This window comes from Astatotilapia calliptera, chromosome 10 (assembly GCF_964374335.1).
Source record: "Astatotilapia calliptera chromosome 10, fAstCal68.1, whole genome shotgun sequence".
Classification (NCBI taxonomy): Eukaryota; Metazoa; Chordata; class Actinopteri; order Cichliformes; family Cichlidae; genus Astatotilapia; species Astatotilapia calliptera.
In genome coordinates this window covers 9,578,665-9,591,029 of record NC_137431.1, presented here as the reverse complement: position 1 = coordinate 9,591,029, position 12,365 = coordinate 9,578,665, and the positions used below count along the sequence as shown (strand labels likewise).

The 12,365-nt window shown below is 38.5% G+C and overlaps 1 protein-coding gene across 6 annotated transcripts in view; it reads right to left on the bottom strand.

Annotated features, from left to right (window-relative positions):
- Positions 1 to 660: 660 nt before the first annotated feature.
- LOC113030009 (unconventional myosin-XVIIIa-like) overlaps positions 661 to 12,365 on the bottom strand; it is a 61,364-nt gene continuing 49,659 nt past the window's right edge. For 3 of the 6 annotated variants that reach the window (XM_080306999.1, XM_026181012.2, XM_026181016.2), the window contains 6 exons: positions 11,798 to 11,983; positions 11,573 to 11,712; positions 10,941 to 10,985; positions 6,530 to 6,652; positions 4,533 to 5,922; positions 2,205 to 2,594 (listed from right to left, as the gene is read on the bottom strand). In XM_080306999.1, the coding sequence (XP_080163125.1) occupies positions 4,545 to 5,922; positions 6,530 to 6,652; positions 10,941 to 10,985; positions 11,573 to 11,712; positions 11,798 to 11,983 (1,872 nt within the window). In that variant the 3' untranslated portion in view covers positions 2,205 to 2,594; positions 4,533 to 4,544. Of the gene's footprint in view, positions 2,595 to 4,532; positions 5,923 to 6,529; positions 6,653 to 10,940; positions 10,986 to 11,572; positions 11,713 to 11,797; positions 11,984 to 12,365 lie in introns of all 6 variants that reach the window. The other 3 variants (XM_080307001.1, XM_080307000.1, XM_080307002.1) reach the window with 3 other exon arrangements.

Sequence of the window (12,365 nt, the reverse complement as noted above, 5' to 3'; positions counted from 1 at the left end):
TTAATCTGTCACTCAATGGAAAGCCTTTAAGCAGAAACATGCAGCCATCCGGAGGGTGCACGCAAGTGAAGTGAAATTACAGCAAAAGCTCCCTGGCACAGAGTGATGCAGCAGAACAGGTTGTGTATAGGAGCGAGGATTACAGATTGGTTGGATAAATAGGGGGATTCTTTAAAGCAAAAACACACTGTGTGTGAATGTCAACCAAGGTGGTAATCTAAAACCCATCAATCCCTTTGAATCTAGGTAAGCTTTGCCTATGTAGAATAAAGATTGATGTGGAAGGAAGACTATGCTTGCACTCAGGTTTTTGATCTTCCTGAATTTGCCCAAGGCTTGGTTTTGAACTGTGTAGATGTGCAGCAGTCAAATTAAGTGTGAGCAACATTCAGTCTGCCTCCCCATCTACTCGGAATTAATCATTTCTATGAATTGCTTGTTTCCTCTGTGCTCTCCTGGGAAAACTGGATGGGTATGATGAGACACTTCCATGCAGCAGATGAGCTAAAATTAATCAGACATCAGATTTTTTTTTTCTTAAACTAAACCTGTCCTCCTTGCTTTGTAACCATTTCTCAAACTGTTTTCTGATAGTGGTGAATTTCAAACTAATGTGAATCCAAATTATACCTCTATGCAATTACAGTGAGCCAACACAGATTTTTGTAAACAGCAGAATTTATTTGCCAAAAAAAAAAAATCCCTCTGAGATCACGCATATAACATGTGGCAATCTGTTCAATAATGAAAATAGACAAGCCTTTTAAAAAGATACGATGAAGTGCAAAGTTTTGAAGTATTATCTGGTAAAGTCAGTTACTCCAACTTGGAGGTTTTTTTCTTCTTCTTCTTCATTTAACAAGTCTATTCTGAAAAACTGACATCAAAGTTTCCTGTGTTCCACATTAATATTCATGTCTGAAGCATAGAAAAGAAAACTGAGAAAATAATATGCTAATAGTAAGACAGACACTTCAAGCTTTTCTTCGCATGAGCAGAAAGCCCATACATTAAAATCCATTACATCACACTAAGGATATCATTATCAAGGTTAAATAAAGAAGTATTCAGTTATTTTCATATGTGCCTGAAAAGAAAAAAAATGCCAATAAGAAATCAATTCATACCTCTGTGCATCTGAAATTACATACAAGTATTACATTTTATGAGCAGAGTGGTTTTAATTAAAGGTATTTTGGCAGTACTTTGAATGAAAAAAGCCCAACACAAGGAAGAATCTTTCAAATCCTGCTGCTGATATTTTAACATATGGCTCTAATGATCCTTTAAATTACATTCAAAATGACAGCTTTGAGAAAGAGCCTCAATATAAAAGAAAGGAATATGATTTTAAGGGCTGCTTTTACATTCCCAACCCAAACTTTTCTCATATGCAAACATTAACTATTTATAAGAATATAATCCATGTCATATTTGGCACCCTGAAATAGCAAAAAGGTATGGAATTATTTGCTTAAGCCAATTTGCCCAAAATGCTCTAAAGATCATCTTCATCGTACACTTTTAAAGTAGTAAAATCAGCAACGGAGAGATCAGAACAGACTTCATTTTATTATATATCCAAAAACTGGAATAATCTCCTGTGGGATATTATTTAAAGAAGCTATATTAGCAACAAAAAAATGCATTCCCTTTGAACTTCAAGTAGCACAAAAATACAGCAAACTTCATCTCAATAAAATACTTGTAGCTTTATTCAATTTTATCTAAGTTGCATCTAAAGCATTTGATTCAACATAGTATATATCCATTTAAACTATCAATGCACATTGAAATCTTAACTTAACTCCATTTCTCAGAATTTCCAACATAGGTCATCTTTAAAACCCTAACAGCTTGGTTTTAGTTTTGTCTGTTTTTTTTTTTCCTGTCAGCAATAATTAGCTAACCTCACATTCTTAAAATTATGAATATCTCAAGTTGCAACAAGAGCCATATGTAAACGGGCAGTGAGATAATTAATTAAAAAGAGGTTAATTCCTCCCACTGCAGTAGTCTACATTAATGGAAAAGATAAGAATAATCTTAATAGTTGGTCAGACCTTCTTGAAGAAGTCCAAAACCAAAGCAGGCTTATCTAAATCCTCTTGGCAGAGCTATCTGTAAAGTCAGAAAAGTGCAGAGGGGTGCTTAAATATGCCTGAAAAGCAGCTCTTATAAATAAAGCAGCAGCACAAAGGTTCTTCTGATAGTCCTTCATTTTAATATTCTTTCAAATAATACTTAAAAGAAGCATAATTTAAGCAAAATAATTTTATGATGTTATTAGGTGTGCCACAATGAGGATAATGAAATGCCCAAGCTAACCTACTCAACAAAAAGCATTCTTTGTGTGCCTCATTTCTGTTCTTGTTGGCTGGGAAAGAGTAATAAAGTTAGCAGAAAAGAACTGTGTCCCTGTTGTGCGATTGGTGTCACTGAAAAACCAAGGTTGACAGGCTGTGGATTATGACGAGCTCTCTGCCAGCGAGCCCTCGCAGTTGATCTGCCTCGGCGCCTGCCCCCCATCTCTGTCCACCTCATCCTCTTCATCTGATCTGGGCAGACTCGCATCTCTCCGGTGTACAGGAGGGCTGTAGGGGTCAATACACATACAGACACATTAGAGCACGATTTCTTTTATAGCCCCATAAAAAAAAGGAAACGCACATAAAAAAAGAAAAGAAAAAAAAACAGCTTTTAAGATACAAAACTCTTGGCTGACTCTTTCCAGTCAAACTCTTAAATGAGCAAGACATGCATGCACTATGTTAGCATGGTTTCCCTCTTTTTGCGTCACAGAGATTCTAGCTCTGTGGACACCAATAAAAAAAACTTTATGAATCATTAAAATAAATTTCTTATTGAGCTAAATGCTTAAAAATTACATGCAGAAGTATTGTAATAGCACCATGTTCAAATATTAGTAAATATGTGCTGTTAGTAGGTTAAATGTAGAAGAGATTAAATCAGAACCAACACAGCATTCAGTGAGCTTGTGCCTTGCTTCTGCCTCTACTCATTAAAAAGGTTATTTACCTGGAGCCATTCTTAGAATCCATTGTCATGACAACTCATTACATCAGAATCACTCATTGCACTAGTTTGATAGCAGCTTAGCTTACTGCAGAGATTCCAGTATATGAATACTTCCATTAAGATACAATTTAATGAGAACAAGGAAAAACCACTGAAACAGGCTCTTTAACACTAAAATAGTATCTTTCTGATTAAACACACATGAGTGTCCTTGAGTATTAGACATCTGCTTGAAGTACACTGCACTGCATGTTCAACATACAAAATGCTGCATTTCATCCATGAACTGTGTCAGTACATAAGCCAAGGACACTAACATTTAAAAAATACTTTTTAAAAATTTGATAAAAGGGGTGCTTGCAAATTAACATATTTATAATTTGATTACCTTCTAGCTATATCCATGAAAACTAATATATAACCAGATTGCTTTAAGCCACCTGTGTAACTAGCTCCCAGAGCAGCAAGATGTATCAAAACAAGCAATACAAATTAAAATCAAAATGTCCTAATAATTACTTTCAAGTAGGTTTACTTTAATGAAGTGTGAAATGAATATTTGACCATTTTGCAACAGCAAAAGCAACAGCACACAGAGAGCTGTGTTTTAAGGCTAAATTGTTAACACATACAGAAAACTGGCCTTTATTAGTTCGCTGGCATAGGTATGACAAGAACAAGAGATGCTATCAGGAACTCAAAATAGATAGCTTTTGAGGCAGAGCTAATTTTAGAATATATTACACATGTTTACATCAAATAATATCAACAGTCACATCACACCTGAACTCTTCACAGTTAACATGCAAAAAGAAAAATAGGTGTAATTACATTTTTTCCCCGTTATTGCCAGCATCTGTTTATCAGTTTGTGCTAGAGGAACAGTCACAGGCAGACACTCTTCTCTTAATACTATGTGTGCAAAACACCATCTCAAACACCATTAGGAAAAACACTCAGATTTGCAGAGATGCTTTTTTTTTTTTTAAATAAAAAACACACAGGAATGTAACACTGCTTTATATCACTACTGTTTCAGGACAAATATTTCAGTGTGCTGCCTGTGATGCCTTGGAGCGGGATAAATAAAAGCTAAAAAGAATCTGATGAATTGCAGTGATGGATTACTTTAAACCTAAATATAAACTGTTGTTTCTAATGGAATTTAAAAATAAAACTCAAGGAGTTTGTGTAATGCAAACCAGAGGCATCACTACAGTGTATGGAAAAATGTGAAGCTTAAATTAAGACAAATGTCAGTACAAGCAAAGGAAAAACGGTGGTAGGCATCAATAGGCCTGTGTCATGTTTGTCAAGAACACTGGTAGTAGTACAAATCAGCATTTGTTCTTCACACGGACCATTTAGTCAAAATGATGAATAAAAACCAAACTAAAAACAAAGAAACTGTCACACATAGCAAACGTTAGTATTTTAAGTCAGACGACCAAACTTTATGGCAGGCTCGGGGTTATCACCACACCAAGTATCACCTTCGTTCAGTATCAGTCACTGTCATGCCTGTACAGGTACTTCATCACCAAGCTGTCCATTTTCTTCTGCTTCTTCTTTGTTTCCTTCTTACTAGATTTTCCATGACCTGGAAGTTCCTTCTCGTCGTCATCAGATTCTTGTTTAGGGCACTTTTTAATACTACTGGAGCTGCGGTAGGAGATGGCTGAGTTGGAGGACGAAGACTCTGAAGAGGAAGAAGAGTCTTCTGATTCGCTTTTTTTCTTAGAGCTCTTCTTGGATTTCTTCTTGCCCTTTTTCAACTTTGAGCTCTTTCTGCTGTGATGGTCATCTGACGATGAGGAGCTCTCAGATGATGAAACTTTACCTTTTTTATCTAGACAACTACGAGAGCTGCTGGTGCTTGTTGGCCTGTTACTGTGCTCCAGAGTAGAGCCTAATGAAGAACGAAGCAGGTTAGAAGTGCTGCAGCCCAGCCCTTCACTTTCAACCTTCTTCCTACTGTCCTCACTCACTTGTTTCATCTTTTCATCCTTGTCCTCATCACTAGACTCATCAAGTTTGCTGCGTTTGAACTTAATAGGTTTGAAGCTCAGCACCTCATTAATTGCAGCCTCTAGGTCAGGGTCCAAGTAGTTTCGATGGGTGACTAATTTAATGTCTGACGTGTCAAGCGGATTGTTGTCTGATGAGCGTGTTTGAGCTGATGTAGAAAGGCTGCGACTGCGTGAGCGGGGACTGTAAGGCGAGGCTCCCCCTCTGCTAAAAGCAACACTCTGGCCGTCATCATCGTCATCTACGTGTAGGCCAAACTCACTCAGGCCACAGCTGCGGGCAACGGACAAGCGAGAGCTGTTGCGTCTCTCATCTTTCCAAGATGTGCTGCGATGGAGCGATCGAGGGCTGGATCGGCTCACACTGCTGATAGTTGACTTATTGTCATCATCCATGTCCATCATTGCTCTCCGGGTGGACATCCTGCTGGGACCCACAGAGGATACCATGGACTCTTTATCAAACTCAGGGCTGCTGCGTGAAGTCCAGCGGGACTCCAAACCCTTCCTGGCTCTGCTGGTGGCTTCAGAATAGGCTAAAGAGATGACAGAACCTTTGTCTTCTAAGTCTTCCTGTGACCGACTCTTCTTCCAATCTTCCTGAAGGTCTCCAGACTTTGATTTAGATTTTCGAATGGAGGCATGGTCTAGTGTGTCAGGCTGTTCTTTGAGAGTGTTGAACAGGGAGCTGTCATCGCCTGTACCTCCTATGGAGTCCTTCAGATTGGAGCGTTTCCGGTAGCTCAGAGAGCTCAGGACAGACACCGATCTGCTCGGCTCTACCTCTTTCCCATCTTTGTCATTAATCTTCTCCTTACCTTCTTTCATCTCTTTGGCATCTGCATTTGCTGAATATCTAAAGAGTCGCATAAGAAAAATGACAACCAGGAGAACACAAGAAGAAAAATACTGCGTATTTAAAGCCGGAACTCTCAATTTTAATTTCGTGAAATATTCACAGCTGATGTATGACAACTATGACAGCTTATATGTGGTAACTGAAAGGTTACATTTTCATACTTTGACACACTGATGTCAATTTGTTATAGAATAAATCTGTCATTTTCATTTTGTCCTTGAAACCATTCAAGAGTCAGGGAACACATTCAGTACCTCTGGCTATTGCTGTTATGCACAGTGTACACTGTAGAAAGTGAGGCAATCAACCAGTGAGAAGATCTATCTAACTGTGGTAGAGGCGTCATTTTGCAGGCGTGCCAACTGGCCACAGGCCACTTCAATAAATTTGACAGCAGCCGCTTCCCCATCCTGCCTCCTGTCATTAGACAGATTACCGGGAGAGAGAGATGACACCTAATCACATGAAATACTCATCCTTCTGTTGCAAACTGCCCCAGGTAATCGTGGGCCTTTTTAAGGCTGGCGATGTGGGTAGTTTCATCACTGTTATAATGGGGAATTATACGGTCATCTGACAAAAAGCATGGAAAGCTTTCACTAACCTGGTGCTCTTCAGACTTCCCTCTTGTGACATGGTCTTGGAGGAGCCTTTGTTCTTGGAGAGCCAAGACTTGACTCCGTCCACACGGTCCTCCACTTCTGAATCTGTGTCCATCTCCTCTCCACTGTGAAGAAACCAAATCAGCTAGAGTTGATATAGAGCATCCAGGGCTTTCCGACAGCAAAAATACTCATCTTAAAATTTTTCTTCTTTAAGTAGAACAATCTTCCACACAAAGAAGAAATGTAGGGATGTGTTCTTTTGATCGTCACTTGGCTGTTTAATGTTAAATTCCAGAAATACATCAAGTATTTTATATAGTGTCAGATTACATAAATTACACAGCCAAGAAAAAAAAAGGTGTTTGATTTCACATATTAAAAACTTTCTGTTAGCAGGTTACAGTTATTTCTCTCTCATATAAAAATAGGGGTTAGTATGACGCCATGCAACAGTTTGGTGTCCGTACAAGAGACAAATGTGCTGCAAATGCATTAGTGAAAAGGCGGTATGCAGATGAAGCTCCTGGAAGTATAATTAACTTGTTTGGCTGGTTCCAAGCTGCTAGCATCTGTGTGACTTGTCACCTGTCGTCCCTGGTGATTGTTATTGGAGTGGAGCCTTGAGGCAGCCCCATGGCCCTATGCTTGACATGGCAATCAATAAACAGAGACTTACAGATCTGGATGAAAGAGCTAAGCAGATCCCAGTTGATTTTTTTTTCTTTTTTTGGTGAATATTCTGTGTTATGCATCCCATTGTCCTAGGAGGTTAAAGTGACACAAGGAGGTGAGCAAAGTGGCATAACCTCTAAGTCAATACTGACACTGGGGTCAAATTACATTAAGTGAAAAATCCTCTTCTCTTTTTTTCCCTTCCCTCCCTTCAGTGCGAGATATACTGCCTTCTTAGGCTGCATGATGTGTGAAAATAAATTTTCACATTTCACACTTTTGAAATTGCAAAGACACACATATGCTATGAAGGCATAAAGTATGTTTGACTTGTGTTTCTGAGCAGAGCAGAAAATTACATTCTTAAGAGACACTTCTTACGTTCAAGACAACATCCTCTATATTAAATACACAAATTAAGGTTCATTATAGAGAGATCCAATTTGCAGTTCCTCTTTATCTTTTTTCGTCTTACATAGCGCCTTACCTAAGATACCGTTGCAACAATCACGTTTCATCCATCTAAAATAATTGCTTCACATATCACAATTGTAGATATATAGTTCATCTTGTGTCTATATCAAGCTGAGCACCATTAAAAATAACAAACAGCAATGTAGGTAACAGATCTGTCTCTGTGGACTAGCTTTTCTTTCTGAGCACTGGAAAATGTGGCAAACTGCTTATAAGGTGCAAACACAGTATTCCAAGAGGTGTGAGATGACAGCTAGACAGCTCCAGCCTCCATAATAGCTCTAGATACCATATGTGCATTTACATAGGTCTCCCACTGAAGAGAGTAGTGTCTCCTTTGTCACCAATCTCTGCGTCACACATTCATTTTTTCTCCTCTCAGAACAAATTGTGTTCTTTCTTCCATTCTTTGTGGTGGTCTGCGTGAAAGCAGGGCATCGTCAGGGAGTGAGCGCAGAGCGCCAGGAGCATTAGGTTCTTTAAGTGCTATTCAGGCTTTCTAAGAGCATTTATATCTTAACTCAGGGGCCAATTTTCAGGTAATGATGATCCCAGCGAGATTAAGTGGTCTGGTTATAATTTTACTACACAAACCCTGCCCATTGCAGAGTCTGAGTAGTGCCTTCTGAGGCAAAAGGTGAAAATTGTGAGTCCAAGTCAAGCTATAATAAGCCAGCCCTTCATTTCACACTCCCTCTACTCTCTTTCGCATAGTAAATACAACTGATAAAAGCCCACCAGAAAAAAAAAAAAGAGAGAGATAATAGCTTCGTTAATACCGGCGTGTTGATTACACATGTTACCCATTTGTCATCTCCCTGATGCTGTGACTTTTTAACATGATATATTACACACCAAAATACTGAAACCAGCCCACAGCAAAATTATCTCCATCTCCTACCCTCAGTCTAACACACAGGCGTGCAAAATAAAAGGTGGCTTGCAATTGAGTGCTGTGCAAATGGTGTCACAAACGATTTGTCCTTGGCCTCACACTAGCTAACCAGTCCTGAGGCCCACAGATACAAACAAGCCCCAAGACTTCAGACGTGAACATTAATCGCTTCTGACAATTGGTCTACACTGGTTGTAAATCTTTGTCGCAAATACTTACAGTCAGCATCAAATCATGTATGGTTTGGTGCTATCGTGTAAGTGCTAAATAACAGAAACATTAAACCATACATTTATGGTCTTTATTGTACAAGAGCTAATTACGTCAAACCGTGGACACATTGCACTCTGATGTAATTAACTTGAACTTCAAGGATAATTATCACCTGGTGACAAAAAAGGTAATTTTTCTTGCCTTGCAAAGTATTGTGCTGCAATCAGAAATGTAAATGACACTACAATCACATTAATCCAAGAATTGCAACCTCTGCTTTGAAATATTAAGTACAAAATATTCAATAGTAATGTAATTCATCTGGAAAATCCACTTCATAATTAGGAGAAAATCACCACCTCCATTACTGTTCATCCATGCTGTTAATGCAATGATGTCGAAGGAGGGAAAATGTAATTAAGTAAACATGGCAAATCGTTGCTCTTTGCCTCGAGTTGCACAAAAAGAAAGGCAAAGCACGGATACACATGGACTGTTTGATGAAAAATTGAAAGACAAAGTGATTAATAAAGGCACAATAGCATATTCCTTTGAAAAAGCAATCAAAGGTTAATGTAGAAAGCTATGGATATTTGCCATAAACAGAAGATTATGCTGGCATTGACAGTTAATTATTCAGCATGCCAAAATCCTTTTACTACATTGAAAATGAAAGAAAAGAGGGTTGAGTAAAAATAAATAACCACATTTAACACGAGAGACAAGATGAACTTTTATATTTTCAGTTAAATGTTTCACAGTACTGTAAAATAAGATTGGATTAGTAGAATGTTTGAATACAAGGAAATCAAAAGCTCAGCTTTGAGTCAAAACATTCAAGTAGTGGACTGTGTTGTTCACACCACTTGCTGTATATGCAGACAGGACATACACTCACAAGCAGTACTCACACAATCATGCTTAAGGTTTTCCAGAGCACATGTAAATTACTCCCATAAGATTAAACACTGAAAATATCTTCACCAAACTGTCACAGAAAAAAAGCAGATGACTGAAGATACATTCAGGCAACCACAGAATTGTAATTGTTTCATATTACTACACATATCTCCTATAGAGCTGCCTGATTATGCATGATCAATATCATTGCTACAGCAACACCATGTATCTACCTTCCCCAGTGCATGCAACAACAAACCCAGACATGTCTGAGAGCAAAAGCCGCATGAGAGCATCCTATGCTGATTTAGTACCTAAAATGGAGCTACTTCAACGACCTCTAACAAAGCATGGTGCTTTGCAAAATATGCATCTTCCAGCTAAAAGTGGAAACAACAAACTTGTTACATCATTTAAGACAAAAATGATGTATGTGACCCAACAACTGATTTAACCGAGCATTGCTGGAGCACTCACTACTTTTCTTTCTGTATTGTCAGTTCAAGCCATTATTGGAAATTTTCATCACATATCATTACACAGGTGATATCATTCACCCCTAGTCTCTTATCATGCAAAGTGCAGTAAATGAATATTACATTTATAATTTTGCATTGATGCATCACAGTGCTGCATTCACTGAGATGTGCTCCATGTGCTTTGGAAAAGCTTTAGAAGAACAAAAAGACAATTAAAGAAAAGTCAGTGCAAAAATGCAAACTCTTGATTTTAACAAAGTGGTGAGCGGTGAATGAGGACGATGTTTGACGCAAAATTATTCATAGAGAGAATGATGCAGCATTACCACGTTTCTTAAAAAAATGGTTTTTCTTTTGGTTCATATTTTCATACGTTCATATGAGAACGGTTTAAAGGAGGAAAAACTTCAACATTTAGCCTTATACTCCATTTTTCATTCTAGTTTACATTTCATCTAACATCAAACAAACAAGCCTTGAAATCTCTAATGAGGCGGACTGTGTACGGACACCGCCAGACACTTGGCACGAAATAAAATGAAACACCGGGGCCATCCTTTAAGCATAGCTTTTATCAGAGACGTATAACACAGACACTGCTTTCTATTCTATTTAAAATTACTTCGTCTCACAGTGTTACCGTGAACAAAAAGAATGAAAGGATAAGGTATACTGCATTATTCTCCCTTGCGGTTAAAATGGGTGCCGAAGAAAAACAAAACAAACTTGAAAACAACCATAATGACAGAAACAAAAGGAAGCATTTTCCATTCTCACGTTTTGTTCTTTCTTTTCTTATATTTTGTCACCATGTCTTGCAAACTGCCAGAAGTGTGGAAGACACCAAAAGGAAAAAGAAAACAGAGAACGTGAGATACATTTTTTCTGAAACTCTGCAAGAGGAGGACAGAACATAAGAGCAATTTAAGCACATATAAAATAACTGTGTACTGTAAAGCAGTAAAACAACCTATGCCCTCTGCTCAAACAGAGCTGGTGAGTGCACTGTCTTCTTTTTAGAGGTCTGTAATATTGCAGTTAGTCTTTACATCTGAGGGCTCAGAGCCAGCATAACCCTCAACTCAACTGCAAAGAGGAAACGTGTAACCAAACCAGAAAAAACAACAAAGAGACAAAAGATCAAAAGCATGGAGCAGAATTAAACCATTTGAGAAGTATTTGGGGAACTCACAGACTGTAGTATGACTTTGTTCAAAAGAGGTTAGAAATTGAAGCAGGAAGACATAGGAGAAAGAACATGTTATGATTGACAGCCTGGTGAAAAAGCTAGCACATCTCATTTGGTAACTTTCTTCCAACATACAAAGAGAATGCCCTGTGGTACGTAAGGCAGCTAGCTACATTGCAGTGTGGCATCTAATGAAACAAAGAATAAATCTGCACTTCACCTGTTAATTAGGTCGTCGTTGTCATCACTCTCCATCTCATCCTCAATGGCAGCCTGCAGATCCCCTATCCTCTTGAAGGCTAACTTAAGGTCCACTTGTAAGCTCTGATTTGCTGCCTCTAAGCTCTCGATGTCCATTTCCTGGTGAATGGATTGGAGCATGGTTAGCTCCTCCAGTGTAAACACCAGTGAGTACCATAAGGTCACAAATCACCCATGGCCTTACCAGCTCATGTTTCTTGCGGCTTGCCTCAGCCTCCTTCTTGGACAGCTCTGCCATTTCTTCTTTCATGTCCCTTAGCTGCCTCTGCGTGCGTTTATTCTGGTCTTTCTCCCTGTTTTCTGCAGTGATGTGCTGATTTCTCTCCTCCGTCAACTTCTCAAGATTCTCCTTCAGACGACCCACCAGACTCTGGGAAGCAGGTGACGAACATGTTAAGGGCACATATAGTACAGACAAGTGAACAGCACTCAAGCTAAATTATCTTCTTTGTACTGTTTTAAGTAATTTCTCAGCTGCCTGCAGCTGGCCACTGTCAGTTATGCCATTAATAATAACAAAATGGAAATGTGAACAGTGCTATGAGTTGCCCTTTGTCCAAATTCATTTTAATTCATTTTTAAGGTGAATAACAGGGAAGGTGACCATCAACTGACTGTCTTTATAAGAACCTAATTAAATTCATTCTATGATGGACACTTTTCTTATCTAGAAAGACAGTACAGAGCAAAGCAAGCGGCACTATAACTTTCTTTTTAAGGCCTTTGTCTTAAAATTACTAGGAAATTAAGTG